Raw genomic sequence first — 27,733 nt, 5'->3', positions numbered from 1 at the left:
AAAATATGTATACGAATGTATGTAGAAAATATATAAAACTATTCGAGTATTACACTTATATTTTTATGGCATGTTATCTTATAATTAATTATTGTAATATAAAATTAAAGCATTATAAATAACAAATGACTTATTTACAATCAAAAAAGAATGTTACACTAAAAATATAAACAAAAAAAAAATTAAAGACTAAAATGATAAATATGTTTTCTATGGCTTATTCTGCTTTTCTTAAATTTCTTAAACTACATATCTAAATTATTTATTTTTGTTGTCTATCTGCAACGAATATTTGAGGCGTAGCACGTAGATTTACCTTAAAAAAGAAAAAAAAATCTTTAATGAAATTCATAATCTATGTGTGTGGTATGTTCCGTATAGGTATGGAGGGTAGAGGTAAGGAGAGTCATCTGTGTATATGAAAAAGTGTCGTCAAAATGTATTAAATTAGGATGGCGCCACATTTGCATCAGGGTAACTCTTAAAAGAAGCGCCAACTATAAATATTGTTAGAGTAGGCTTGAAAAATAAACAAGGAAGTATGGAGATACAAGGAAGTAAGGTTATATTTACCACAATATTTTGTACAACGTAAGTTGTTGAAATTCTCAATAATTAACTACTTTAGTCGATAATGACATTAAATTTTTTAACTCGGCATACTTCAATTCATCTACGATTGCTACATTCATACCATACCCTGTGCATCCACCAGCGCCATTGTGGAGGATTTTTGAACTGTTATTTAGCGCATACACTGGACACTTTTTCAACTTTTCTCCCATATAAGATGACTCTACTTACCTCTACCCTCCATACGTATAGGCTCCGAAACGGATGAAACTTTCAGGGAATCTCCGGATTGATCTGACCTATATCTGTTACTACTTTTTGTGACTATCTATTCAACGTGGACTATCTGTCACTGTCACTCTCACGGTACGTTATGCTCTCAGGTTACATGCCGACTCACGTTTCTCGGCCAAAAAACCGATTCCTTAGAAACTGGGTACCAGCTTCTGATACTACTTCATGTTTAACACTTATATTACCGCTCTAAAGGCATACACATGTGGGCTTTAATAAGACGCCATCTCATGTTGTTCAGCTTATAAACAGGGCTCCATTCTCTACAACTAGTCTATTTTTCCTAACTTTGTCTTTTTATGTAAACAAATTTATCGTCACTTGTTCATCAACGTACGTTTTAAAAAAATGGACAAATAGAAAATCACTGGGTAAAAATAAATAAATGAAAATAGATATTCTTTATGAATCTGTATGCTTTTGCTATTTTTTTTATATTTTTCAAAAGTTCTTTACATTAAAACGTAATTGATAGATTGTTTATACAATGTGTAACAGAATTAAAAGAAATAATATTATAGGATGTATTGTTTATTTCATAAGGAATCTCCCTGTTAAAATATTAAATCAAAAGAAGGATGTTTATTTTTCCATACGAAAGAATTCAAAACATTCTATGTGTTTACTTATGACAACCATAATGAAGATAAAATACCAACACGCGCATAGTACCTACGCTATGCGACGCGTACCGAATAAAGTGACAGGAGTCACATGTTTTTAATTTTGCATGTGATGTTAGAGCAGTATCTGACTCCATTCAGTAAAAACTATGGCAGTTGTATACACAAAAACTATTAGCGTTCCGGTTTCACAGATAAGTCTCAGAGACAGTACATAATGTACCTCTAAAGCCTGTGAAATATTACTTCGGTTTTCATTTACACGTTGTAGATATAAGACATGTAGGAAAAAAATGGTATGTAGTCTATGGGGGTACTCAACTTACCTTAAACCTTTCTATCCGTCCCTGTCGCTCTCGCGGCACGTTATGCGCTCTGGTGAGATGCCGTCTCACGTTGCTCGGCCGAGCGAACGATTCCTTACAAACGGGGCACCAGTAACGATAGTGCTTCTGTTTATGGATTTTGTATACGTGCACTTGAAGTAGCTTGCGCGATTTTTCGCGTTTAAAACATATTGAGCACTGAAAAAAATATAACCTTAGTTATGAGCAGTGCTGTATGCGTTTTATTAAAAAAAAAATTACACTATTCACAGCATATTTTAGAAGCATAAAACGCTAAATTAAAAAATCGAGAAAAATATATATGCGTATATAACTTTCAAATAATATATTTTTATAACAACAGTAAAGTAAAGACACTAGTGTTTAACAGACCAGTTAACGTATATTAAGAAAAAATGGCGCCCAAGAAATTATTATTCTTAAAGAAATTAGGCAGTTTAGACATGTCAAATATTTCCCTTCTACCAGCCAAATAACCATATTCGTTCTTTTAAAATAAGTACAAACATAGAAATTACAAATTACAAATACATTTTTAATTAAAAAAAAACCGACTTCAACATAAGCCCAGGAATAAAAAAGCAAAAATAATGAGTGCTTTTATCGTACAGTACATATTTTTATGTATCATCAATACTTTTCTCAGCGCACGCCAAATAATGATCTTTATATGCAAAAATTTGCTACTTTGGGTTACATTATTGTTGATTTTTTTAATAGCAGCTTGACCAATATCGATTATATTTAAATGGGACCACCTGGAAAGTATACCCTTTAAAACGAAAAAAATATTTTTTCAAATCGGTTCAGGCGTCTTCGAGTAATTGGGTAACATACATTAAAAAAAAAAGATTCCGATGACTTGAGAACCTCCTCCTTTTCGAAGTCGGTTAATAAGTAAGAATATAGTCCAACATGATGCAATACAAATTCGTTTATTAATGAACACCTAAACACTTCTGTTTGTCCGGTTGTAGTAACTCTACGAAAGCGATTGGTTCCAAAAACAAGACTCAACCGCGAAAGCGTCAATATCAAAAAGCACTTTGTTATATGATATCAAGGTCATGTTAACCACTAGTGTGTTTGCACACTTTTGCATAACAAAAAATAAAATACGTAAACCACTTGTGTTGTAAATAAATAATAACATACAAATATTTGTATTTGTCTTGTGGGAGGTATTGGCCGTGGTTAGTTACCACCCTACCGACTAACAAAAATAAACCACTTGTGTGGTAAATAATTAATAACATAAAAAATATTATATTTGTGAGGCATTGGCCGTGCCTAGTCACCATCCTACCGACAAAGACGTGCTACTGAACGTAGCGTTCCGGTACGCTGTCTATAGAAATCGATAAGTGGTATGGTAGGTAGGTTTAATATAATATAGTCACCATCTTGGACTGCATTACCACTGGTGGTGAGGTGAGATTACAGTCACTTGTAGTGGGATAAAAAAAACGTGTTTGTACTTATGTACACGCGTAAGAAGTTATACTTCTTTGACGTAACAAGATAAAAATCTGTTAAGCCTCGTGCGCCTGCAATGACACTGGCAACCACGCCCTTCAGACCGGAACACAGCACAGCTGCTTGGCAGCAGAAATTAACATATCCTTAACTTTTTGAAGTTATACTTCTTTTGGCGCGTTAGGGAAAAAAGTGAGAGTATATTTTTACGATGCGCGCACACACCGTCACAAAAAACTGACACCATGAAGTTAGCTATAGTCAACATTTTAGTTTTTCTAAAAAAGGTTTTCTGACAGTTGATTTTCAATAATTCAAACAATACCTTATACGTTACGCAATACGTTTTTTCTACAAACGTAGAATGAGGCGAAAGATAAAATGTTTGAAAAGATTGTTATCTTGTTACGCCAAAGAAGTATAACTTCTAACGCGTGTACATAAGTACACACACTTTTTTTTTAATATTACAGATAACTTATTCAATAAAATATAGTGGGTTTGAGGCTCCAAATTAAAAGATACTTTAAAAACACTATCTAATGCTACAGATATAATAATATATATATTACTATTACTACACAAATAATATACAAGTGCATCGAATATTGTATAATTATATGTAAGTGCATATTTACTATAATATACGTCAACTGTTAAGACATCAACACACTTATAATCACCCGCCCATAAACCACTCGTTTTTTTGGGATTTACAAAATTAAAATAAAATCAATTTCTGAAAAATTATCTTAGCATTAATGATAGAATAGAATAGAATAGAAAAACTTTATTGCAACACAATAGGAAAAATACAAGGAATACAGTAATAGTACTAAGTGCTAGGGTGCAAAGGCGGCCTTATCATTAAAAGTGATCTTTTAAAGGCAACCTGAGCGTACGAAGCGTAATGATCTCGTTTTGTTGAATTTACTTTATATACTAATGCATATACTAATAAAATAAAAAAAAAATATTGAAAGTTTTAACCTTTTTTTGCTTTGCCGTTTCCAAATTACCTGTGTTGCGGACAACACTGGTTTTATGAAAAAAATATCCATACTAAAACAAATAAATTAATTTAAAAGCTCTCTGTGATTGTGCAATTAACTTATGTTTAATAAAACTTGTTATTTCTATTTAATTTAATTAATGAATTATATAGGGTTAGCTATTTTGCCTGTTTGCAAAAAAAATTTCTTGGGTGATACAGAATTCTTTAATGCGTTTTTTTTTTTAAATAGAACCTAAACTGGTCAATATTTAGGTTCTAATTGCAAAAAAAAAACTCGACTCATTGCCACTGTCCTTGATAATCTTTAAGAAGTCGATGATGCTGGGTCTTAAAGAGATTTAAAATGCATCGCGTGGTTCGGGCGGGCGTTTTACAAATGTGCTTCTGGCATTAGCGTCCTTACCTTACCTTGTTGTTTTCATCGCAGAAGCAAAGGGGCCGATTGTTAACTACCCCCATTTTTGACATTTCATTTTCATTTAGTTTTTAATTAGTCAGAAGTTACCAACTTTTTTTTAATAGTTATAATTGACGAACCTAGATGGCCGACCTGATTATATGTAGAAAATCATTATGAAAATTAAGCTTAATTAATAATTGAAATTGTGGTTGAAATACCATAAACACGTACGAAGCGTTTTGCTTCTTCCTTTCTGATCCGCACCGCAAAGGCCTGAAATGCCCTCCCATCTTCCGTCTTCCCTGATGATACCTATAATCTGGGTACCTTCAAATCAAGAGTGAATAGGCATCTTCTACGCAAGCGCGCTTCATCTTAGGCTGCATCGTCATTTACCATCAGGTGTGATTGCAGTCAAACACTTGTCTATATAATTAAAAAAAAAAAAAAAAAAATCCGCTCCGCGCCGCGAAAAGCAGGGGAATCTGTATGGTGTTATTTATAATTCCTTCAATCCTTATACTTTACACAAAACAGATCTTCGGCAATGTTCCCTCTACGCAGTTACGTGCATTGGGTTCCTTACCAGGGTATTTATACAGCAGGAAAATTGGATATAACGGCCAAAATTATCCTCCTATACGGGTTATTTATCAATTTTAGGGTATACAATGCTTTTGTGCATATATGAAGTGCACGCCACTGCCTCTACGCACGTTTCGCTGCGAAACCGGCAGGGTGATTTGCTATACCCCGCGAAGATAATGAATTGTTTTATAACAGTTATTAATTGTAAAGTCAACGTAACCTAAGGATGCCCCGCAAGGTGATTACTTTTCAAAAGTGACGTTCGACAGCAGTGATTGCAAGAATTACGCCTGATAATTAGAATTACGAAAATCAAACGTCACTTTTTTTTATTTATTGTATGGAAAAGTGACGTTCGACAGCAGTGATTGCAAGAATTACGCCTGATAATTAGAATTACGAAAATCAAACGTGACTTTTTTTTATTTATTGTATGGAAAAGTGACGTTTGACAGCAGTGATTGCAAGATTTACGCCTGTCGCATTGCTGTCGCGAGAAACGTAATCACAACATCATCCTTAGGTTACGTTGACTTTACAATTAATAACTGTTAAAAAACAATTCATTATCTTCGCGGAGTATAGCAAATGAAGCTTAATTCTCATAATATACCATGGAATTCCGCAAAGCAACGCCTGCTTCTACCCAATAGAAAATCATTGTCTATAAACAGAAAAACACTTCGCATGACGTGCAAGGAATATGTCCAGCAAAATGGCGTCGTGCACTTTAACCCGAGGCGAAGGTGTTTAGCCTAAAGTGCCTGTAATAGCACCGGCACCCCCGCCCGTACTGGTATTACACCAGTAACAACAATGCCGCTTGGCAGCAGAAATAAGCGTCGCTACTTCCCCAAGCAAGCTGTGTCAGTAAAGTTGCTAAAAGCTCTTAATAATTAATATAAAAAACACTGTAATATTCCATCGGCATTATAAAACTAGGTTTGTATACTCATTGAAAATTTATATGACAGGTCGCAATCTGTGAGAAGCTGTCAGAAAAATATACTAAATTTAAGTAGGTCAGAAGACTGGATGCGGTAAACTACACTTTGAGATGCCGCTATTTCACGAAGGCCGTTAAACCTAGGTGGTAGTGCAACTTCGCACCAATTGCGTGTTCATCCAAAATAGGAACAGTATCGGTCAGAAAATCAGAAAGCATTGTCGCATTATGAAAATTAAGCTTAATTTGCTATACTCCCCGAAAAGCAGGAGAATCTGTATGGTATATATTCTTCAGGAAATTCTTGACCTACCAATGCATACATTTAAAAAATGTGTAAAACGCATCTAGTACAGCGAGGTTACCATACATTTGATGAATTCCTCAATGACAAGGTAGATTGGAAGCAGCCAGCCTCGCTCTCATCTCCCGCAAGATAGAAAAATGATTGTAAATGTTGATGTTGGAAAAGAGCAACTACTGAGTTTCTTGCCGGCTCTGCTTGGTCGAATCTGCTTTCCGAATCAGTGATACAGTCACTACAAACATACATACTTGACGTTTCAAAAGTGCTTATAAGGCGGGCCTGCTTGAAATAAATGAATTTGAATTTGAATTTATAATTTATAAAATTTCTTCAATTCATAACATTCTCATTTTGAAAAACATCTATTAGACAGTGGGTATAACGCAGTAATCATTCCTACGAAATATAAAAATTGTCGACAAACGGTTGAGACTTGAATTGAGGCAATAATTTGAAATTATTAAACATAAGAATGGGATGTTCGAATTGCTATACGAACAAATAAATTTATCAACTTCACCTCTATTGAACATATTCAGAAGCACTAATGAGATGGGAGGGGCTTAGATAGATTAGGTGGGGGTAAGAAAGATATAAAAGGCGAAACATTTGGCGATATTTTCAATTACCAATTATTCATTGTAAAGTCAACATCTTCTGAGGATGCTCCAGTTTCGTAGCGAAACGTCCGTAGAGGGTACATTGCTGATCTATTTGGTGTGGAGTATAAAGATTGAAGAAATTATAAATTACACCATACAGATTCTCCTGCTTTTCACGGAGTATAGCAAATTAAGCTTAATTTTCATAATATATCATGGATTTCAGCAAAATAACGCCTGCTTCTATCCAATACTGGCATTGTCACAACCGGAACCGAGCGGCCTTCGTGAGACAGAAGTACAACGAGCCTCGCCCTAAACTACAGCTGCACCCTAACAATCGGCCCGATTTGCTCGTCGCGCAACGCGTGCACTCGTCTAGCATGTGCGCGAACTTTGTTGGGCTTCTCGAAGCGGTGCTCGCACACCGAGCAAAGGTATCCATAGCGTTTTCCAGTGTGCGCGTTGTGTTTGTGGATCTGCAGGAACTTGCGCGACTTCAGTCGCTTGGGGCACATGTCGCACTGCCAACCAACAATGCCCACTGGTTATGGTGTATAAACAAAACTAATTGAATACGTAGCTGTGTGCAGACGGAGTTCTGTGTAATCGTAGATGTGTGTAGACGTTTTGCATGTATAGACGAAGGTGTGGAATGTAGATCAAAGTACAGTAAAAACCGACATCGTTTCGAACACCGACCGGTTAAATTGACCAAAATCAAAGGTCCTGGCTGAATGCTATATGACCGCCTTATCGGAAAACATTGATTTTTACGACATTGTTTACTACGACATACCGTTTTGTTTGTTTATTGTTTTCGGAAAATTATATCTGTAGAACGACCGGTTGAGTTAACTGTGAAAATTGTAACATGTCGCAAAAAAGAAAACAAATCAATATCGAAGAAAAATCGCGTATTACATACATGTAGTATCTTTCCTATTAATACCTGTCACCGGTTGTTACAACTATCGGTTTTTACGACTAAATATGAGTAGTCCCTTCGATGTCGTTATAACAGATTTTGACTGTATATTTAGACGAAGGTGTGTGCAAGTTGTGGAAACTTCATTGGTTTATGTGATATTAAAATATGGCATTACTCTTATGTGTAATAGTACTGATTGTTTCCTTTAAAAAGCTGATAATTAAATAAAATAAAACGAAGTTGAGTAAAGACGTAGTCAACGACGTGTTTGTAGATCAAAATGTGTTTAGACGTGGATGTGTGAACAGTCTTAAAGCTTGGGGCACGTGACGCACTGCCAACCAACAATAAGCACTGGTTATAAGCAATATACAAAACTGGTTGTGTAGGTATGTGCAGATGTAAATGTGTGTAGACGTAGGTATGTTCAGATGTAGATGAGTGTCGATGAAGCCCTGTTTAAACGTAGGTGGGTTAAATTGTAGGTGTATATAGACGTAGGTATGTGCACACGTAGATGGAGGTACGCGCAGAGGTGTGAGTAGACGTAGGTTTGTGCAAAAGTGAGTATGTGTAGACATAGATGAGTAAAGACGTAGGTATGTGCGTAGACGTAGGAGTGTGTAGACGTAAGTGCATGCAGACGTAGGTGTGTGCAGACGTAGGTGTGTATAAAGGAGGTGTGTGTAAACGTAAGTGTATGCGTAGACATAGTATTGTGTAGACGTAAGTGTGGGCAGACGTAGGTGTGGTTAAATGAAGGTATGCGCAGAGGTGAGTGTGTAGACGTAGGTGTGTGTAGACGTAGATGTGTATAGACGTAGGTGTTTATAGACGTAGGTGTGTATAGACGTAGGTGTGTGCGTAGACGTAGGAGTGTGTAGACGTAGGTGTGTGTAGACCTAGGTGTGGTTAAATAAAGGTGTGGGAAAACGTGAGTGTGTAGGTGATTGATGAACATTATAAAAAAAAAGGAAAATGAAATTAAACTTCTAGAGATGGACGAGAAACTTTTTAAACAAACTAAATTGACCTTATACTTACAATAAATTTCACATCATTTGATTCAAATGCACGATGTGTGGTACGTTAACTGTTCATCTAATGTCTGACACTGACAAAGCGCGCATGCGTAATTTTTTGTTATATATACATTACTCTCTACGTTATAACTTTCTTCTCTCTTTTTCTAAATCTTTGTTAACCGAAAACAATTTACATTGTATGATATAATTATTGGGTATTTTTTTTTTTAATGGTTAAATTTTCAGAATTTTATATAACTTTATCTCGTGTTTTTTTTTTTTTTAATATACATCAGTCAGTGTAGTAAGAATACTAGTCAAGATTTTTGTCACTAGATGGCATTATTTTGATTATATACAACTGTAAAGAAGTATTGTCACTAGATTGCGCTCTTTTTATTCCATACGAAACTGGTGCGATATTGGAAAAAGTTGATTCACTAGATGGCGCTGTTACGATTCCATACAAATCGTAGTTAACTGTTACGCGATCGAATAAGTCAACGTAGTAAGAAAATCTCAAACTAGGCACTTTGACCTTCTTCATTGTTTATGTTTCAAAAGTTGAAAATTAAGTTTTATTTCAATGCCATAGCCTAAGAAGTTTAACTTCAAGAACTCTATGAATATACAAACCTGAAAGTTCTTCTCCGGCAGATGTATCGCGATGTGCTGGACGAGGTTGGATCGTCTGTGGAAAGTTGCACCGCAATGGTCGCAGATGTACGGACGCTCGCCTGTGTGGCGTCGCTCGTGGATCTAAGTACGTACCGCACGAGTGAGGCGCAAAGAAGTTAAAGAGTAAAATGTTCCTGACTCCGCCATTTCATCAAATATTCACTATTTCATTTTATAATATATTAAAAATTCATTAATACCACTTTTACATTTTATAAATATTTTCATTTGTTAAATAGAATAATTGAGAGTGAAAAATTGAAGGTTAGATCAGCACATGTCAATATAACCTTGTCATTGTTGGAATCGTCAGAAAATTTGTTTATAATTTATTTATTACAAGAGTAATAAATAAACAACTATATTTAGAGACTTAGCAATTTATAATATTTTTTTTAAACTGTTGATTTTTTTATTCACTTTACTATTCACAATTGATCCGTTTGAAAATATTGGAAATAAATAATCCTAATTGATTATGATATTTGCCACTGGTTGGCGTGTGAGGCAAGAAGCGTGTAGTATATGACATATACTTACGACAAATCCAAATTATTATTTTTAAATAGCGGAAACTACACAGACGTCTGTCTGGGTGTTTATCTGTATATTATAAGTATTTATGTGTATTATATTCATAAAAGTATTCATCAGTCATCTTAGTACCCATAACACAAGTTACGCTTACTTTGGGGCTAGATGGCGATGTGTGTATTTTCGTAGTTTATTTATTTATTTATAAAATTAATAAAGTGTTATTTTTATGGTACGTTTATTTGCATCTTTTCGTGGCCGCATCACTATCCTATTACGGTTCTAATAAATGCATGGTACTTACGGTGAGAGCCTCTTTGGTCGCGGAGCTGTACTCGCAGTAGGCGCACTTGTGAATCTTCCCCAACCCGTGTCGCGCTCGCTTGTGTTCCTGCAGTTGGTTATTATTCCGACAGCGCTTGCCGCAAGTCTGCGTCAATTTATCATTGTTAATTAGAACGGCCAGAAGCTATATTGCACTAATAAAAAAAAATAAAAAAAAGGCAAAACGTAACTATCAAATAGCAATACTTCTTATTTCGTTATGTCTTATGGATCTTGTTGAAAAGCTGCAGATATTGAAAGTATATTTATACTACAGAAAAGAGCCGTACGATCAATATATAAACTTGGACCACGCTTCGTCAATGACATTTTTATGAATGTTATTATTTTAATACTTATTATCCTATTCCGGTCTAAGAGGAATCCAAAAAATCAAATATCATAAAAATTCGTCCAGCCGTTCTTGAGTTATAAATGGTGTAACTCACTTTTTATGTCAACTCAGACGGGAACGCTGTCGAACGGGATAAACAGTATCCTATGTCCGCCCCCTGGCTCTAAGCTACCCACCTACCAATTTTCAACCATATCGGTACAGCCGTTCTTGAGTTATAAGTAGTGTAACTAACACGACTTTCTTTTATATATATAGATAATATAATCTTTGTGAGACAAAATAATACTCTTTATAAACAAAATGCTGATATTAACAATCGACTTAACGGACAATAAATAAGATACGGATATAAATTAGTGATATCTGCATATCGTCTGCGAAAGTTGCAGAACTCCGTTGTGGGGTTGAGTATACGCTTTGACAACATGATTCCTAAGGTAATTCTTGACCTACCAATACATACATTTAAAAAATGTGTAAAAACACATCTAATACAGCGAGGTTCCTATACATTTGATGAATTCCTCAATGACAAGGTAGATTGGAAGCAGCCAGCCTCGCTCTCATCTCCCGCAAGATAGAAAAATGATTGTAAATGTTGATGTTGGAAAAGAGCAACTACTGAGTTTCTTGCCGGCTCTTCTCGGTAGAATCTGCTTTCCGAATCGGTGATACAGTCACGACAAACATACATACTTGACGTTTCAAAAGTGCTTATAAAGTAGGCCTACTTGAAATAAATGCATTTTGAATTTTATTCGTCATCATAACATCAATGATTAAAATATCACTTGCTTTAACGGTGAAGGAAAACATCGTGAGGAAACCTGCATGCCTGAGAGTTCTACATAATGTTCTCAAAGGTGTGTGGAGTCCACCGATCCGCAATGAGCCGGCGTGGTGGACTACGGCCTTAAGACCCGTCTCATTGTGGAGATACTCTCTCTATGATCTCTATTTGCCACTGGCTGGCGTGTAAGTCAAGAAGCGTGGAGTATTTGACAGCCGATTGGCCGATAAAATGCTTGTGTGATGAACGTGAATGTTTTTCAGTGTCTGGGTGTTTATCTGTATATTATAAGTATTTATTTGTATTATATTCATAAAAATATTCATCCGCTATCTTAGTACCCATAACACAAGCTACGCTTACTTTGGGGCTAGATGTCGATGTGTGTATTGTCGTAGTATACTTATTTAGTATATAACATATACTTACGACCAATCCAAATCATTATTTTTAAATAGCGGAAACTACAGAGACGTCTGACGTAAGCGTTACTTCCGTCAGAAAAAAATCTGAGTTACTCCCTAGTCGCGCCTAAAGAAGTTTTACTTCAAAAAAAAACACACACATTCATGTTCATCACACTAAAATTTTCCAGTTGTGGGAACCGAACCCACGGGCTTGGACTCAGAAAGCAGGGTCGATGCCCACAGCGCCAATCGGCCGTCAAACAACAGTTGCGGCAGACAAAGCCAATCTGGCAGTAATTCTGTGGACAAGCTGTATAACAAAAAGCTATATTATATATAGTCTTTGCTCACCTCGCAAACACAGTAGTTGGTGTGGAACCTCAGATGCGATTTGTACGTGCTCTTCATTCGAAACTCTTTGCTGCAAGTGTTACATTTGTATGACAACGCATTCGGTATCATTTCGCGTTTCCTCCTACCATCCGTCACTGGTGCCTAAGACATGGTAAAGCAAAAATTTATATCTCACTAGCTGTTGCCCGCGACTTCGTCTGCGTTTGATTTTGTTTTTAAAGTATTCAGTATCGCTAAGCCTTAAATGAGTATAGTAGTATATATATATAACATGTGACTGTCAATTAATTATAGACAAAAAATTTGCAATAGAATAAAATTGCGACTATAATATAGATCTAAGCTACCCTATCTCTTAAGTCGGACCAGACTGCTCACGGAGTGCCAATTTAATTTAAAATCGGTTAAGTAGTTTAAGAGTCCATCGGGGACAAACATCGTGACAGGAGATTTATATATATTAAGATAGTAAAAATAAAATAAATTTTAGTTTAAAAATTTAAAATGCCTATAAAAATTTTCGGAACCGACAGGATTTGAACCTGCGACTCTCTGGCAATCGCGGCCTGAGCGCTTTCTCCAACTAAGCTACGGCTCTCCTACCGTCAATGCCGAAATTAGTATATGCCTTTCACATGAGTCTTATAGCGACTAATATTAAAGGGATGCCAATGTAAGTTTGTTTGTTACGCTTTCACGCAAAAACTACTTAACCGATCCTTATGAAACTTTGTACACATATTCTTGGAAGTGTTAGAAGAAATATAGGATACTTTTTATCCCAACATTAAGCTCGGTTCCTTTTGGAGAGGGGATGAAAGTGTTTGATTTTACACCATAAATCTGACCAATTATAGCCGATTTAAATAATTATTTTTGTACTATACGGTTATATTATGTGTTTAATTTTGCCCAAACTTTGTGTGGATCTGAATGTGGTTGGAGATAAAGAACAGAACTCCTCAGCAGACAGTAGCAAACCCCTCACTTAGCGATACTGAATACTTAAATTTTTTTTAGAACTACAACTAAATTGAATGCCACATCAAAAAACAAAATCAAACGCAGACAAAGTCGCGGGCAACAGCTAGTAATACATATGTGTAATAATAAACGGGGGTAAACTTCTTCTTTTCCATGTTCCCGTACTTTAGCAGGTGGACACGTTAGTTATATTCCATGTCAGAGGATATAATTTTTGTCTCCTGCCTGTGCTACCCCGCTGGTATTAAGTGATTCTAAGATGGTAGCGGGCTAACCTATTAGGGAGTATGGCAGTTATATTATCCCATACACCTAAACAGTTCCTTCGCAGTACATCCACTTCTTTGTCCGTAGGGTGGTAACTGGTCACCGCCGAAGCCTCCCACCAGGCCGGACTAGAGTAAAATAACAGGAATACAAATTTCCAAAATGCCGGGAATCGAACCCGGGTCCTCCATCTTAAAACACAGCACTCACCACTGCACCCGGGAGGTTGATAGACATCGACAGTCTTATATGACTGATTAAAACAGAAGCGTTATACCTGCTCCATTTTTAAAGGTGCAGAATCTTCATCATCGTTATATAAATAGTCAGTCTCGTTCTGGAAATCATCTGTCCCAGCGTACACATCGTTATCATACGCTTCAACTTCCACTTCCAATGTCTCATTTTTGATTTTTTTCATACTCTTACTGGGTTTCGACTTGAACTTCTTCTTCGATTTACCGTACAGCATATTGAGAAGGGATTTCTGAGATTTCCTGCTATTGTGTCGGAACTGCAGCGCCGACTGCATGCTCTCAATGCAACGGTGGCATATTTTTTGGGATAATCCATCGTTAAGCTTAATCTGAAAAAGTAATTTGATAATCAATCGTTAAGTTAAATGACACACATACATCTTATAATTTAGATGGAATAAAGAAAGCTTTATTATTATTATCATAAATTAAATCTGGAAAATTATTCAATAACTTCATTCTTCTTTTTAGTCATTACAGACTTGACAGACTGATTTTCGTCGTCACCTGGGTTTGGTGACTCGCTTTACAATCAGTTGCCACTCTTCTCTTAAGGTCGCATTCATGTAGAGGAGCCTTGATTGCTGCCTTCATTCATCAAATTCAAAAGTTTTGTGAATTTCATTTCCCAAACTTTTAATATTATGGCTTGTTTACTTGTCTGATATTTTCCTCTCTATTCAAAATGGCAGCCAAGCAAAATATATTTATGTGATACACACTGGATGATGATGATTAAAACTTTGAATTTTAAAAGACTTCTTCTCAGATCAGGGCATATTGAGGCTCTCATAGGTTTAGTTTTATGTTTACAAATGTACAGGTTAAAACTATAAAGGTTTACGGAGCACTACGATACAACCGTCTGCCTAAGAGGATTTTTTGTGAGAAATTGCTTTAATTATTTCCGAATAAGCTAAAAAAAGTAGTGTTTCAATTTATTTTAATCTGTAATAAAAGCAGATGTGCAAACGGACTTTCGTGAGCACTCACTTCTTAATACATACATTATCATGTTAAACCTGTAGTAAAGTCAAATAATTACCTCTAAGCCGGTAACCAGTCTCAAATCTTCCGAACGTTTCATTTCACATTCCTTATTATAAAATATGTCTACAAGGTCCTCAGTCGCGAGACAAGTCCTGCAATAGGCCACATCTAGCTTCTTCTTCTCATTTTTCACCGTTCTTGTAGTTTTATGAATGTTTCTTCGTCTGGTAGCCATACGATTTAATAATAGAAATGTTGGGAGCATTTCGAGGAGTACCAAGACCAGAAACTAAGAATTTTATTACGTGAAACACGTTTACACATATCTTTTATTAAAACCAGTGTTCATTACTTCATAAAAGTATCAAATGTTGTCGTTAATTATTAAAAACAAAGCCAACCGATTAAAAACTCACACCATTTTTATTTGTTTATATTATATTTGACGTTGACACATTTTCACACACGCAGAGAAACAACCAACTTGATTTTTTACGTATTACATTCACATGATGTCAATGAAATTACAAACACTATAAGATAAATAGCTGTTAATCTTACGTTGTGTTTGTATTTTCATATAATTAAATAAAAACGGAAACATTCGAAACAGGATAGAGCCAATATGTTTTATTTTAATATGATATGAAGGATATTCAAAACATTAATAAAATTAAATGACTGCCTTATTGGTTCATTATTGTTCTTAGAATACTCCTACGAAAATAAAATTGATTTTTTTTCTATTGTTAGTGTCGTTTTGTCTACAAACGAAGAATAATGCGAAAGATAAAATTTTTGAAAAGATTATTATCTTGTTACGCCAAAGAAAAATAACTTCTAACGCGTGTAAATAAGTACACACAATTTTTTTTTTGGTTTTTTTCAGAATAATCTATCGTGGTGTTGATATTTGATAGGTTGGGGGGAAATAGCTATGTTTTACCTGCAAATAATAAAACAATTTTGGTTTTTATAAAAAACTTTTATTGGTTAGAAAAATATTTCCAAACTTTGAGCTATTTTTTTATTTATATTTCTCCACGACTAAAGATGATACTAGCCATTTTTTGTGCTAGGACTATAGCTCAACGGGTGACATTCCAAGTTCGACTCCGACTAGTCTTCTATAGTCCCGGATCGTACTAGTCCCATGATATGTGTTCGATATTGGAACTATATTAGTCCAATTTAATATTACAACTTAAACGGGTTCAATATACGGATAAGTTTGTAGAGGCCGTATTGTAAAGTACGACCAATTTATCTGCGGATTAAGTGTAAACTAACAAATGACCGGCCGTAAATAAATTAGATTACGTAAGGTCAGGTTATTTTGGTATTTCAGAGGTAAACAACATTTTTTCTTTTACAGAAAACTAAAACTAAAATTTATATTAATTTTTCCAAGACTTAAATGTTTCTTGCCTCTTTACTAAGCGAAAGATCTGACATTTGCTTGTTCACATTTAGTCGGCGGATAAAATGGGCGCACTTTTAAATAAACGCTAATTTCGTTTCATCACGTGATCACCAGGTGAAACTTTTTGCGGTTGAGGTATATAGCACATAATACATAATTTATATATATTAAGTGAAAAGAGACTTCAATGTAGTATTTATATCATGGACTTGCGAAAAGTAATGGTTTCTATAAAATCTTCGACCTACGTAATAGATTTGTAGTCCCAGACATAATAATAGTTCCATGCAAAATCAATCGTTATAATTATTTGAATCATAGTACCTGTACTTAAAGTACTTATTAATATATAATAGAATTTTAAAATAATATAAGTACCTACTTAAAGTTACGTAGCGATTCGAAATATTGAATAAAACTTATGTTTTCTCTTACTAATTCTAAGTTATTCCATCACTTTTATTGCATTTTCTAACGATAACATGGCTTTTCTCACCAACTTACGAAAATAGGCTACCAAATGGTAGATGAGAGTTTATTTTTCAGCACTGACCGCTGTAATTATTACTGCTTTGTTTTTATCTTAAATCGATTGCCGTCAATCGTCTATCTTCAAACGATTGACGTCAATCGATTAGAGCAAAATACAAATATATTATTGTCTAGTGTAGTCATCTAAGTATTCAATATTTACAAATTAATTTCTTTGGTTCACTAACTGAGTACTAATAAAGTATTAACTTATAAATGTTTAACTATGTAAGTAATTCTACTATTTTTGTTACCTAAAGCAGGGGTTCCCAACCTTTTTAATCCAGTGGCGCACTTACGAGTTAAGAAATTCGACGCGCCCTAACCTTAATTGGATAGGTTCTTGTTAGTTACATCCTCATTTTGAAACTATATAATAAAACCACCATAAATAAATAAATATACTACGACAATACACACATTGGCATCTTATACGTAAAATTAAGAAAACTGATGTTTATTTTTGAGTAATATACATAAATACTTATAATATGAAGAAAAAAACGCCGACACTGAAAACCATGTTCATCACACCAATATTTTTCAGTTTTGGGAACCGATCCCACGGCCTCGGACTCAGAAAGCAGGGTCGCTGCCCACTGTGCCAATCGGCCATCAAATAATAAATTTTTCGGTTACTAAAACTAAGAATTAGGAAAAATAAAACTACCCCAACAATGGCATGGCTTAGCTTTGTAATCTCCCTACTACTTTTCAAAGTGTGTGACAAGCAATGACACTGCACAAGAGCTGCCAAAAAAATAATTTCCTCTTGATTATTTTTCAAGTACAGAAGGTTGACCTCTGACTTTCTACGCCCAGGTTGGGAAGCCCTGACCTTGAGGGCAGATTTGGCTGGTTTCAACTCGTATCAAATAAGAAAACGACAGAGTGCTTATAGTGAGGTTTCCTACTCATTCTGCTTCCTTCGATTTTATCTTACATGTCTTTTAAATTATAAGACAAGTTAAAAAAAAATAAAAAATAAGAGTATTGTCACTAGATGGCATTATTTTGATTATATTATACAAAACTGGAACAACACTGGAAAGAAGTATTGTCGTAGACGGCCGACTGGCGCAGTGAGCAGCGACCCTGCTTTTTGAGTCCTAGGCCGTGGGTTCGATTCCCACAACTGGAAAATGTTTGTGTGATGAACATGATTGTTTTTCAGTGTCTGCGTGTTTATATGTATATTATAAGTATTTATGTGTATAATATTCATAAAAATATTGATCAGCTATCTTAGTACCCATAACACAAGCTACGCTTACTTTGGGGCTAGGTGGCGGTGTATGTATTGTCGTAGTATATTTATTATTTATTATTTATAATAAGTGTTCTCCACACAGCTTCTGTGAAGAAGGTCACGAGTGCAAAGTGCCTAGTTTGAGATTCTCTTACTACGTTGACTTATTCGACCGCGTAACAGTTAATTACGATTTGTATGGAATCGTAACAGCGCCATCTAGTGAATTAACTTTTTCCAGTATCGCACTAGTTTTGTATGGATGAACTAAACTACTTAACCGATTTCAATCTGATTTACACACCGTGTGCAGTTTGATCTAACTTGAAAGATATGATATCTTACATCTCAATTTATAGCCGCAATATTGTTTTATTGCAAATTATTTGTTAGTAAATAAATAAATAAATATACTACGACATTACACACATCGCCATCTAGCCCCAAAGTAAGCGTAGCTTGTGTTATGGGTACAAAGACGACTGATGAATATTTTTATGAATAATATACATAAATACTTATAATATACATATAAACACCCAGACACTGAAAAACATTTATGCTCATCACACAAACATTTTCCAGTTGTGGGAATCGAACCCACGGCCTTGGGCTCAGAAAGCAGGGTCGCTGCAAACTGCGCCAATCGGCTGTCAAACTGTACTTATGAATAGAAGAAGTATAATGAAGTTATCTTCCAATGTGGTTCAAGATGGCAGTTTTTTTTTTAATAATAATAATTGTCAGCAGATGGCCATCGCCTATAAACAAAGCGACCCTGCGAAGGTCATGCAAGGAACACATCCTGTAAAATGCCACTTTGTGATCATCAACCTGAGCCGTGGGTCTTAAGTCTCATGAGCCTGTAATCACACCGGCAACCGCACCCTTCACACCCGAACACAGCATTGCTGTTGGCGGCAGAATAGCATGGCGATAGATTCCCAGGACGATCTCTATCACAAACAGCTCAACTAAAAATGTGAATTATTTGCAATTTTTTTTTTTTAATTTATATACATATTAATTGTTTTAATATTATATACAGGGTTATATAAAAAATATAAGAAAGCTCTCGGCCTGTAGTTGTTTACATTAAAACTAACAACTTTCGTTCTAAAACTTTTTTTAAGTCGTGTAAAATTAAATATTTTACATAGATACTCTACTTGTAACTACTCTGTAATGTAACATCGGCAACAGCGCGCGAAACGTGACTCTATCGCGCGGTCACTGACCCGACACGTGTTTGGTTACACAGTGTAATGCCACTTTACAAAATAACGTGACTTATTAATTTTTTTGTATGAAATAAATTGATACTGAATTTTGAAAAATCGTTTAGTTATATAATTACTAGTCATATTCTACAGAGCTTCTTGGTATGTTTTTTTAACCCTGTATATTATATAACATAATTAAAGCAGTATTATTTTACAATAAGTTTTATATAACATACCTTGACATCCCTGGAATAAGGATCATAATTGCGAAACAAGAACACTACACAATATTAAAATAATACTACTTTAAATGACGGTAGTAGGCCTAAGCTCACAATGAGATTCTAGTTTTTCATGGCTTCAAAATCTTGGTCTTATCATTGGGACATAAAGTTGGGAACCATTTTCTGATACCTGTTACTCGGATCTTCGAATAGATTCTTCAAGAAATACACCTGAAATTAAATTTAAAAAAAATTGTCAAAACATGTACAAAATAAATAAATACATTGTGTTTATATAATTAATATATTTTTTATATGTCGTACAATAAAGTCAATTTTAAAAAATTATTGAAAATTTATTATTATCATTATTATTTTCTATCATTTATTGATTTTCATTTTTTTTTTTAAATTCATAACAATGCTTACAAAAAAACAAAAAACAATTAAAAATTAAAAAAAAAATAAAAATTATTATTAAATTCTTTATTGCACACACAAAAACAAAATACAAAGAAACACATTTACAAATTAAAAAAAAAAAAAAAAAATTATTTCCATTAAATTAATTAATTCCACCAATCCGCCAAACTGGGCCAGCGTGGTGGACTGCGATGGGTTGACATGATGAAGATCATGATGATTAGAAATTCAAATAGTATTTAAATCTTCTTTAAATAGTTGCTTTAGGAAAACTTTCTGTATATAATAATTATACTATACTCAGAATATGCCAGAATATGTTATTAACTCAGAAGAATATTCTGAGTTATACCATTTTTAAAAATAAAAAAAATTGTTGTCTGTAAAGTCTGCTTACTGACGATAGTTGAACGTGACAACGTCGTAAGAAAATACTGATAGGATGGTTGCATTTTTCAAAAGAAAATTTAAATTTTATTTGTTTGATAGATGTTATCGTTGCTATAAACAATTGACACCACATTCAATTTTCACTGCACTTCATCCTTGCCGAAAACATGTAAATGTATTATTGTATAGAAGCTGTCCACGCGGACGCATCGCTCACTCAAGTAGGAGAGAGACACATGTCGAACGCGGAGGCCGACTGTGCTTCTTTGTCGCTCTTTCCGCGCTCTCGCTTGCCCTTCAAGCCTTGAATGGAACGCCTCAGAGCGAGGTAACGCCGCACACGTCATATTTTTTCGTGCGTGAAGTCGGCTCCATCGAATTATAAGACGTTGTCACGTCAAAAATCATTTATTTCGACCGACTTGGATCATAAATGGTTAGTAAAATACAAAGTTAAATGTGAGTAAACTTAGCCTAAGGAAATAGTTAAAATGAAAAATTTAGAATTTATTAAGAATATATATATATATATTCTTAATATATATTCATATATATATATATATATATATATATATATATTACCAGAGTTACACAGCCTATTTTACTAATCACAACGCAAATACGACGTTATAAGTTGGACGTGTTTGTGTGTTGTCTGTCTGTGGCCTCGTACTTTCTGAACGGATGAAGCTAGTTAGATATATTTTTTTTTTTAATTTGAATCTGGAGCCCTTATATCTATGGTGAAAAGACGCCCAAAAATGGCGTATTACGGCTTTTCTCTCCCAACTGCATCAATATTGGTATCGAATGAAAGGGCTTGACTAGTAGAATAATGTACAATATATTAAAAATCACGGGCATTTTGAAATTTAAATTTATACAGGGTTAAATAAAAAATTAACATCTTTTGTTCTACGATTTTTACAAATTCGTGACATTACACTGTGGAAAAAATACAGGTGATTTGACAACGTGTCGTGGTTGGGTCAGTGACCGCGCGATAGAGTCGCGGTTAGCGCGCTGTCGCAGATGTTACATTACAGAGTAGTTACAAGTAGAGTATCCATGTAAAATATTTAATAAATCGAGTAAAAAAAAACATCGTGGATGAAAAGTTTTTAGTTTTAATGCAGACGACATAAGGCTAAGAGCTTTCCGGCATTTGTATTTAACCTTGTATATTATTATTATTTTAAGATATTATATAGATAAATAAATATATTACCTGAGTGACACCGACTATTGTCATCAATATTATCTGCCCCAGTGACCACTTCAGTACCCTGCAATTAATAAACTAAAAATGAGCAAATTCAAATTAAAAATTTCTTTACTCATGTAGGCCTATCACAGGCACTTATGAAGCGTTCATACATACATGTTTACATAATTGTAAGGGGACGGTGATTACTTCGTACGCCAACTTAAACCTAAAGCTACGAGGGTTCCAAACGCGCCCTGGTCTAAGAAGAGTCCACAACAAACTTAGCCGGGTAATTTTTTTTTGTTATCACCATCTCACAGTAAATTTATTTAGCTATGAAGCTAGAGCAATTCACACCCAAGCTTTTTTATCGTTTAAGTAATCCTTAATATTATAATAGCATTTTTCTGTAAGCTTACGTTTCATATAAACTTTGAACTTATAGAGAGACATCTTTTGTGTACAATTTTGTAAAAGCCTAGAAAACTGCACAACGAGTTTATTTTTGCTTCTTATATTTATATTGTTACAGTCCATTTTCTTTTTAAATTTTGTTATATTTTTATGGACATAAATTAAATTATGTACTGACTATGCACCGTCATTATTTTAGCTTCTTTAAATTTATCCCTTAATGACTCTCTTGGGCCCATTTTATATATCGCACGAACAGCCCTTTTCTGCAGGACGAAAATAGAATCTATATCAGCAGCATTACCCCATAAAGGCGCGTTTGGAACTCTCGTAGCTTTAGGTTTAAGTTGGCGAACGAAGTTATCACCATGCTCTTACGATTATGTAAACAAATATGTATGAACGCTTCATAAGTGCCTGTTATAGGTCTACATGAATAAATAAATTTTGAATTTGAATTTGAAAGTTGCGGGAATCGAACCCACGGCCTTGGACTCAGAAAGCAGGGTCGCTGCCCACTGCGGCAATCGGCCGCCAATGCAGTAGTTTAACTGACTAGGCTGATAAGAGACCCTCACCTGTCACACATGTCCTCCGCCAAATTCCTGTCCCTGGCCTCGTGGGCCGACATGAGCTCCTGCAGACGCCTCGCAGCCGAGACGTTGTCCTTGAGCTTCGTGACAGAGTCGGATATGTCCTTGACCCTCATCATGTAAGTCTCCGCGGAGTTCCCTGGACAAGGGCGGCGCGGTAAATAAAGGGGGCAAACGAGATAACGACTAGGGGACCGTTCAGATAGACCGACGCGGAGTGCGACTGAGAGCATTTTAAACAGACCGGACGTTTACGGCTGCAAACGGTCGACCGGCCGTTAAAATTTGTTTTTTTATTTTATTCCCCTACAAGTTAGACCTTGACTGGTGATGATGCAGCCTAAATGGTAGCGGGCCAACCTGTTAGGGAGTATGGTAGTCATACCCCTAATCTGTTTCTACGCGACATCGCACTGGAACACTAAATCGCTTGACGGCACGTCTTTGTCTTTAGGCGGATCTTGTTGTTAGCAATATCTTGAAAATTTAGTGATTAGCACTACCTCGTTGGTCTAGCAACAACTAGCTAACCAGCAATACCTGGAAGATTTAGTGGTTAGCACTACCTAGTTGATCTAGTTTTGCAATACCTTGAAGATCCAGTGGTTAGCAATAACTCGTTGATCTAGTTTTTTGCACTACCCAGTTGATCTAGCAACCACTAGCTAACCAGCAATACCTGGAAGATTTAGTGGTTAGCACTAACTCGTTGATTTAGATGTTTTGCATTACCGTGTTGATCTAGTAACCACAAGCTAACCAGCAATACCTGGAAGTTTTAGTGATTAGCACTACCTCGTTGATCTAGTTTTTTGCACTACCCAGTTGATCTAGCAACCACTAGCTAACCAGATTTACCTGGAAGATTTAGTGGTTAGCACTACCTCGTTGATCTAGTTTTTTGCACTACCTAGTTGATCTAGCAACCACTAGCTAACCAGCAATACCTGGAAGATTTAGTGATTAGCACTACCTCGTTGATCTAGTTTTTTGCACTACCTAGTTGATCTAGCAACCACTAGCTAACCAGCAATACCTGGAAGATTTTGTGGTTAGCACTACCTCGTTGATCTAGTTGTATTGCACTACCTTGTCAATCTAGTGGTTAGCACTACCTCATTGATCTAGTTTTTTGCTCCATCTTGTTGATCTAGTGTTTGTGTCGAGGCTAGCGCTTAATAACTTACCTTTCAAATATTTTTACTGTACTAAATAAATATAATAATAATTACTTACCCAATTCCATCTCCTTATCATCATCATATTCCCTTAATTCTGGTTCCTCTGTGTCTACCATGAGATCAAAGAATACCTGAAAAGATGTATTATTAATTTAAATGAATGCATCGCTCTGGCAATCGAATTTATCTGTACATTTAAAACAGTAAATTTTATATGTTCTCCAGAAGTAATCACACTTCTATAAAAAGGTAAACCCGAACCTCATCATCATCATTGTGACGGCGAGTGGCGCAGTGGGCAGCGACCCTGCTTTCTGAGTCCAAGGTCGTGGGTTCGATTCCCACAACTGGAAAGTATTTTGTGTGATGAACATGAACGTTTTTCAGTGTCTGGGTGTTTATCTGTATATTATAAGTATTTATGTGTATTATATTCATAAAAAAATATTCATCAGCTATCTCAGTACCCATAACACAAGCTACGCTTACTTTGGGGCTAGATGGCAATGTGTGTATTGGAGTAGTATATTTATTTATTTATTATTTATTTATCATATCAATGTATTACCTGCCTACTACTCGGCACAGGTCTCCTGCCATATGAACAGTTCTAGCTATAGTCCACTATGCTGGCCAAGTGCTGATTGGTGGACTTCACACAAAGGCGAGCATACAGGGTTTGCACTTAGCGAGCATTACCAATAACTTTAAAAGAGAGTTACCGTTCCTGAAGTTCAAAGCTAAATTACACGACTGGTCAGTGGACAAGTGTTATTATTCTTTAAAAGAATTCTTTGCCACAATACATTAATTCAGACTTTTTATTTCTTATTTTTCTAATTTTTGATTATGACCTACAGCTAATACACCTTATTTCTCATCTTAATTCTATAATAGTGTACATATGATTACTATTTTAATTATTTTAAATATATTTGCAATTGACTGGTGACATCTAGTAAATTAAGATTTGCATGTCTAATAATATTTTGTCATGTTTTAAGCAAATAAATGAATTTGAATTTAAATTTGAATTTTGAGCAGATACAATACGAGATAAAATAGAAATACTCTCCAGTATGAATGAAAAACTTAAGGATAGGCTTTGTAAGAGTTACAAACAGCCTAGCCCTTAAGTTTTTATAACTCGTACTGGAGAGTTACTTGTTTATATATCATCTGCATGCCCTGTGCATACCCTCTATGCACGCCACTGTTTATACACATAATTGTCGTTTATTATTTTATTACATAAACCCCTCATTTTCATAATTGTAATTAATATTATTGCCACTGACTTCACACACCTTTGCAGGAAAACACTGTGTGCGTACCGCACACAGTGTTTTCCTTAAAGCACATAACATTGAAAAGTTAGAGGTCTGAGGCTTTATAAAGCTGTAGAATAATTAAACTTTGCTCACAGTCTTTTCACTAAAGGTGCTAAAGGTGTTGTCGAAGCAGAGCCTGTAATCACCCTCTTGTAGCGCGGTGTGTCGGTGAGCATTGTCCGGTTTCTTGTAGTCCGCCACTATGGACCTGCCCAGCGGGTCAGACATCTGGAAGGATATGTCCAGCTCGCCGTGTGTTGAGTCTATAACCTACAACAGAAAATTAAATGGCAGAATACACGAAACTTGTTTGTATGGTGTTCAAGTACCGAATTAAACTGTGCTTGAACACCATAGTTATTTTTTTTCAATGCACCAATATTGGGAACTTTCTATGCAATTTGAAAATGCATTTGATAGCCCAGTTCTGGCTGGCAGGTAGGAAATAGCGCAGATAGATAATGTGTTCAGTGGTATATAGTGTAGAATATATTAGAACACATTTAACCAATCGTGGTAACTACATGATTGATAAATTCCTCAACTACAAGGCTGCTCGGAAGCTGGTCACTCCGCTATCATCTCTCACAAAACAGAAAAATTCTTAAGGTTAAACTATAAAATGGTGTTGGGAAAGAGCAATCTGCTGAGTTTCCTGCAGGCTCTTCTCAGTCGAATCTGCCTTCCGAACCGGTGGTAGAGTTACTACAAACAGACTGACTTTGATGACTGACTGATGTTTCAAAAGTGCATATAAACAATGCCTTCTTGAAAAAAACCAAGCGAATGCGAGGATCTCGCAATTCGTACTCAAACATGCTAACCACTAAACCTCCGAAACAATACTTTACTATTAGGCAAAGTAAATGCCGGTAAAAAAAATATACACTTTCGGTGTAACTTTAAATATATTATAAAATGAACATATACCTGGTATTCTATATCAATTATTTCATTAGCTAAAACCTTTTGGTAAAAACAGTCCATTTTGCCAGCTTGCACTGTAAAAGTCATATCTTTTTCGTATGCGAAAACTGTGCTAAGCACAACCGTGAGAAGTATGTACCGCATTTTTATAGTAAAGTCGTAAAATTTTAACCGCAAGCACTCTCTACTACATTGAACACACCACGCAAAGACGTCAGTAACCTAGCTATTTATAGTTCGGCGTTAGTCTTTATAAAATAGAGATAAATACAGATCGCCGTGACGAAAATATTTTCGCAAAATTTAGTTTTGACTTTAGAATGTCAAATTGAAATTATTCAATTCAATTCTTGTTTATGGCTTTTGTCTGCGCCAACTGGGCACAAGGTATTTCGCCAATGTCTTGTAGATGACGAAGGCACGAAGGAGATTGATCGGTGAAACTAATGAAAAGTTAATTTTGAATTTGTACCAAGAAATAGTTGTTATTAGCTAGTTAGCTCTTTAACCTAAGGACACAGACAACATATGCATATATATCTTACACGGATATTTTTTGTACATTATACTTTAATTTTATTACTTACTATATATTTACATAAAAATCTACAATAAGGACTGAAAACAAACATTAAAAAACATTTAACACTCAAAGGACGGGGGACTTTGGGAGGAAGAATGGTGGGATTATGAAGGTTAACTCATGTTTCTTGGGACGTAAACTTTTACAGTTCCACTGTAGCAGGGTTATTGGGCCCATTTTGGAGTAGTTTAAAAAGTTGGCTTAAGTTTTTGGCAACGTTGGGCGGTAAGGGAATTTCACTACATGGAGCGACAATACTAAGTAGAAATTCAGAGATAAACTCAAGCATTTTACCTTGGGAGGGAGGGTTCTCAACATTGTTGTTGAGAGCGCATCCATTAGGAAGGGATGAGGAGTAATCACCGACAATAGTCTGAACAGCTTTTTTATCGTAGCCCTTTGCTAGAGGAGCTCGGGGACGAGGAGAGCGGAAAACTGTTTGCCGGTAGGAGGTTTTGGAGGAAGTTACATTAGTAGGAGTAAACATTTCTTTTGTTATCTCAGCATAGGACCTGCGGACAGGAGGAAACTGAGATGATGCTTCAATGTAAGATTTATTATTCTGAGACATGACCATTTTAATAGATTGCTGCCTGGAGAATTCTGGGCAGTCTTTATCAGTAGCAAAATGACTACCAGAGCAGTGTAAACATGTAGATAATTCCTTGATGACCAAACATGAGTCACCTGTATGGGGCTGAGCACATCTGTAGCATCTGGGCTTAGATCTGCAGATTGTTTTAATGTGGCCAAAACGGCAGCAGTTCTGGCACTGTATTGTTGGAAGTTTATATGTTTCAACTGGCAGTGAGGTGTGGTATGAATATACCTTAGCAGGAAGCATTTGCCCCCTGAAGGTTAGGACAACAGATTGGGTAGGCACCCAAGTGATGACACCCTCTGTGACAGATTTTCTGTTCAGTCGCCTTGATTTCAGAACCTCACCACAGCCAGGCGGGAGCTC

At 35.5% G+C, this 27,733-nt stretch overlaps 2 protein-coding genes across 4 annotated transcripts; both read right to left on the bottom strand.

Moving 5' to 3' along the window:
- Positions 1-209: 209 nt before the first annotated feature.
- LOC120635490 (zinc finger protein 32-like) lies at positions 210-15,486 on the bottom strand. Of its 2 annotated transcripts, XM_039906512.1 has the most exons (7): positions 15,126-15,486; positions 14,101-14,409; positions 12,570-12,713; positions 10,644-10,769; positions 9,764-9,886; positions 1,817-2,014; positions 210-316 (listed from the first exon to the last, which is right to left on the bottom strand). In XM_039906512.1, the coding sequence occupies exons 1-7, from the start codon at positions 15,333-15,335 to the stop codon at positions 263-265; spliced, it is 1,164 nt and encodes a 387-aa protein (XP_039762446.1). In that variant the 5' UTR covers positions 15,336-15,486; the 3' UTR covers positions 210-262. The 2 variants fall into 2 exon arrangements, with proteins under 2 accessions (XP_039762446.1, XP_039762447.1); XM_039906513.1 differs by lacking the exons at positions 210-316; positions 1,817-2,014 and adding an exon at positions 7,415-7,695.
- Positions 15,487-19,335: 3,849 nt separating this feature from the next.
- LOC120635474 (transmembrane emp24 domain-containing protein 5-like) lies at positions 19,336-26,494 on the bottom strand. Of its 2 annotated transcripts, XM_039906497.1 has the most exons (6): positions 26,190-26,494; positions 25,353-25,529; positions 23,984-24,059; positions 22,733-22,886; positions 21,762-21,819; positions 19,338-19,951 (listed from the first exon to the last, which is right to left on the bottom strand). In XM_039906497.1, exons 1-6 carry the CDS (start codon positions 26,328-26,330, stop codon positions 19,874-19,876), a joined length of 684 nt encoding a protein of 227 aa, XP_039762431.1. In that variant the 5' UTR covers positions 26,331-26,494; the 3' UTR covers positions 19,338-19,873. The 2 variants fall into 2 exon arrangements, with proteins under 2 accessions (XP_039762432.1, XP_039762431.1); XM_039906498.1 differs by lacking the exon at positions 21,762-21,819 and having other exon boundaries at positions 19,336-19,951.
- Positions 26,495-27,733: the final 1,239 nt, after the last annotated feature.

Source organism: Pararge aegeria, chromosome 26 (genome assembly GCF_905163445.1).
Source record: "Pararge aegeria chromosome 26, ilParAegt1.1, whole genome shotgun sequence".
In the NCBI taxonomy this organism is placed as follows: domain Eukaryota; kingdom Metazoa; phylum Arthropoda; class Insecta; order Lepidoptera; family Nymphalidae; genus Pararge; species Pararge aegeria.
This window is presented reverse-complemented; position numbering and strand designations above follow the sequence as displayed.

What these genes read in the sequence shown, in the direction of transcription:
- LOC120635490 (XM_039906512.1), bottom strand. Translation starts at nt 15,335, where the DNA reads ATGCTCCCAACATTTCTATTATTAAATCGTATGGCTACCAGACGAAGA. An exon ending in CACCTTTAAAAATGGAGCAG is followed by an intron (nt 12,714 to 14,100) that starts GTATAACGCTTC and finishes ACCATGTCTTAG; the next exon opens with GCACCAGTGACGGATGGTAG. An exon ending in GACGGATAGAAAGGTTTAAG is followed by an intron (nt 317 to 1,816) that starts GTAAGTTGAGTA and finishes TTCTTTTTTAAG; the next exon opens with GTAAATCTACGTGCTACGCC.
- LOC120635474 (XM_039906497.1), bottom strand. Translation starts at nt 26,330, where the DNA reads ATGCGGTACATACTTCTCACGGTTGTGCTTAGCACAGTTTTCGCATAC. An exon ending in TGATAAGGAGATGGAATTGG is followed by an intron (nt 22,887 to 23,983) that starts GTAAGTAATTAT and finishes GCCCTTGTCCAG; the next exon opens with GGAACTCCGCGGAGACTTAC. An exon ending in CAATAGTCGGTGTCACTCAG is followed by an intron (nt 19,952 to 21,761) that starts GTAATATATTTA and finishes ATTTAATTTCAG; the next exon opens with GTGTATTTCTTGAAGAATCT.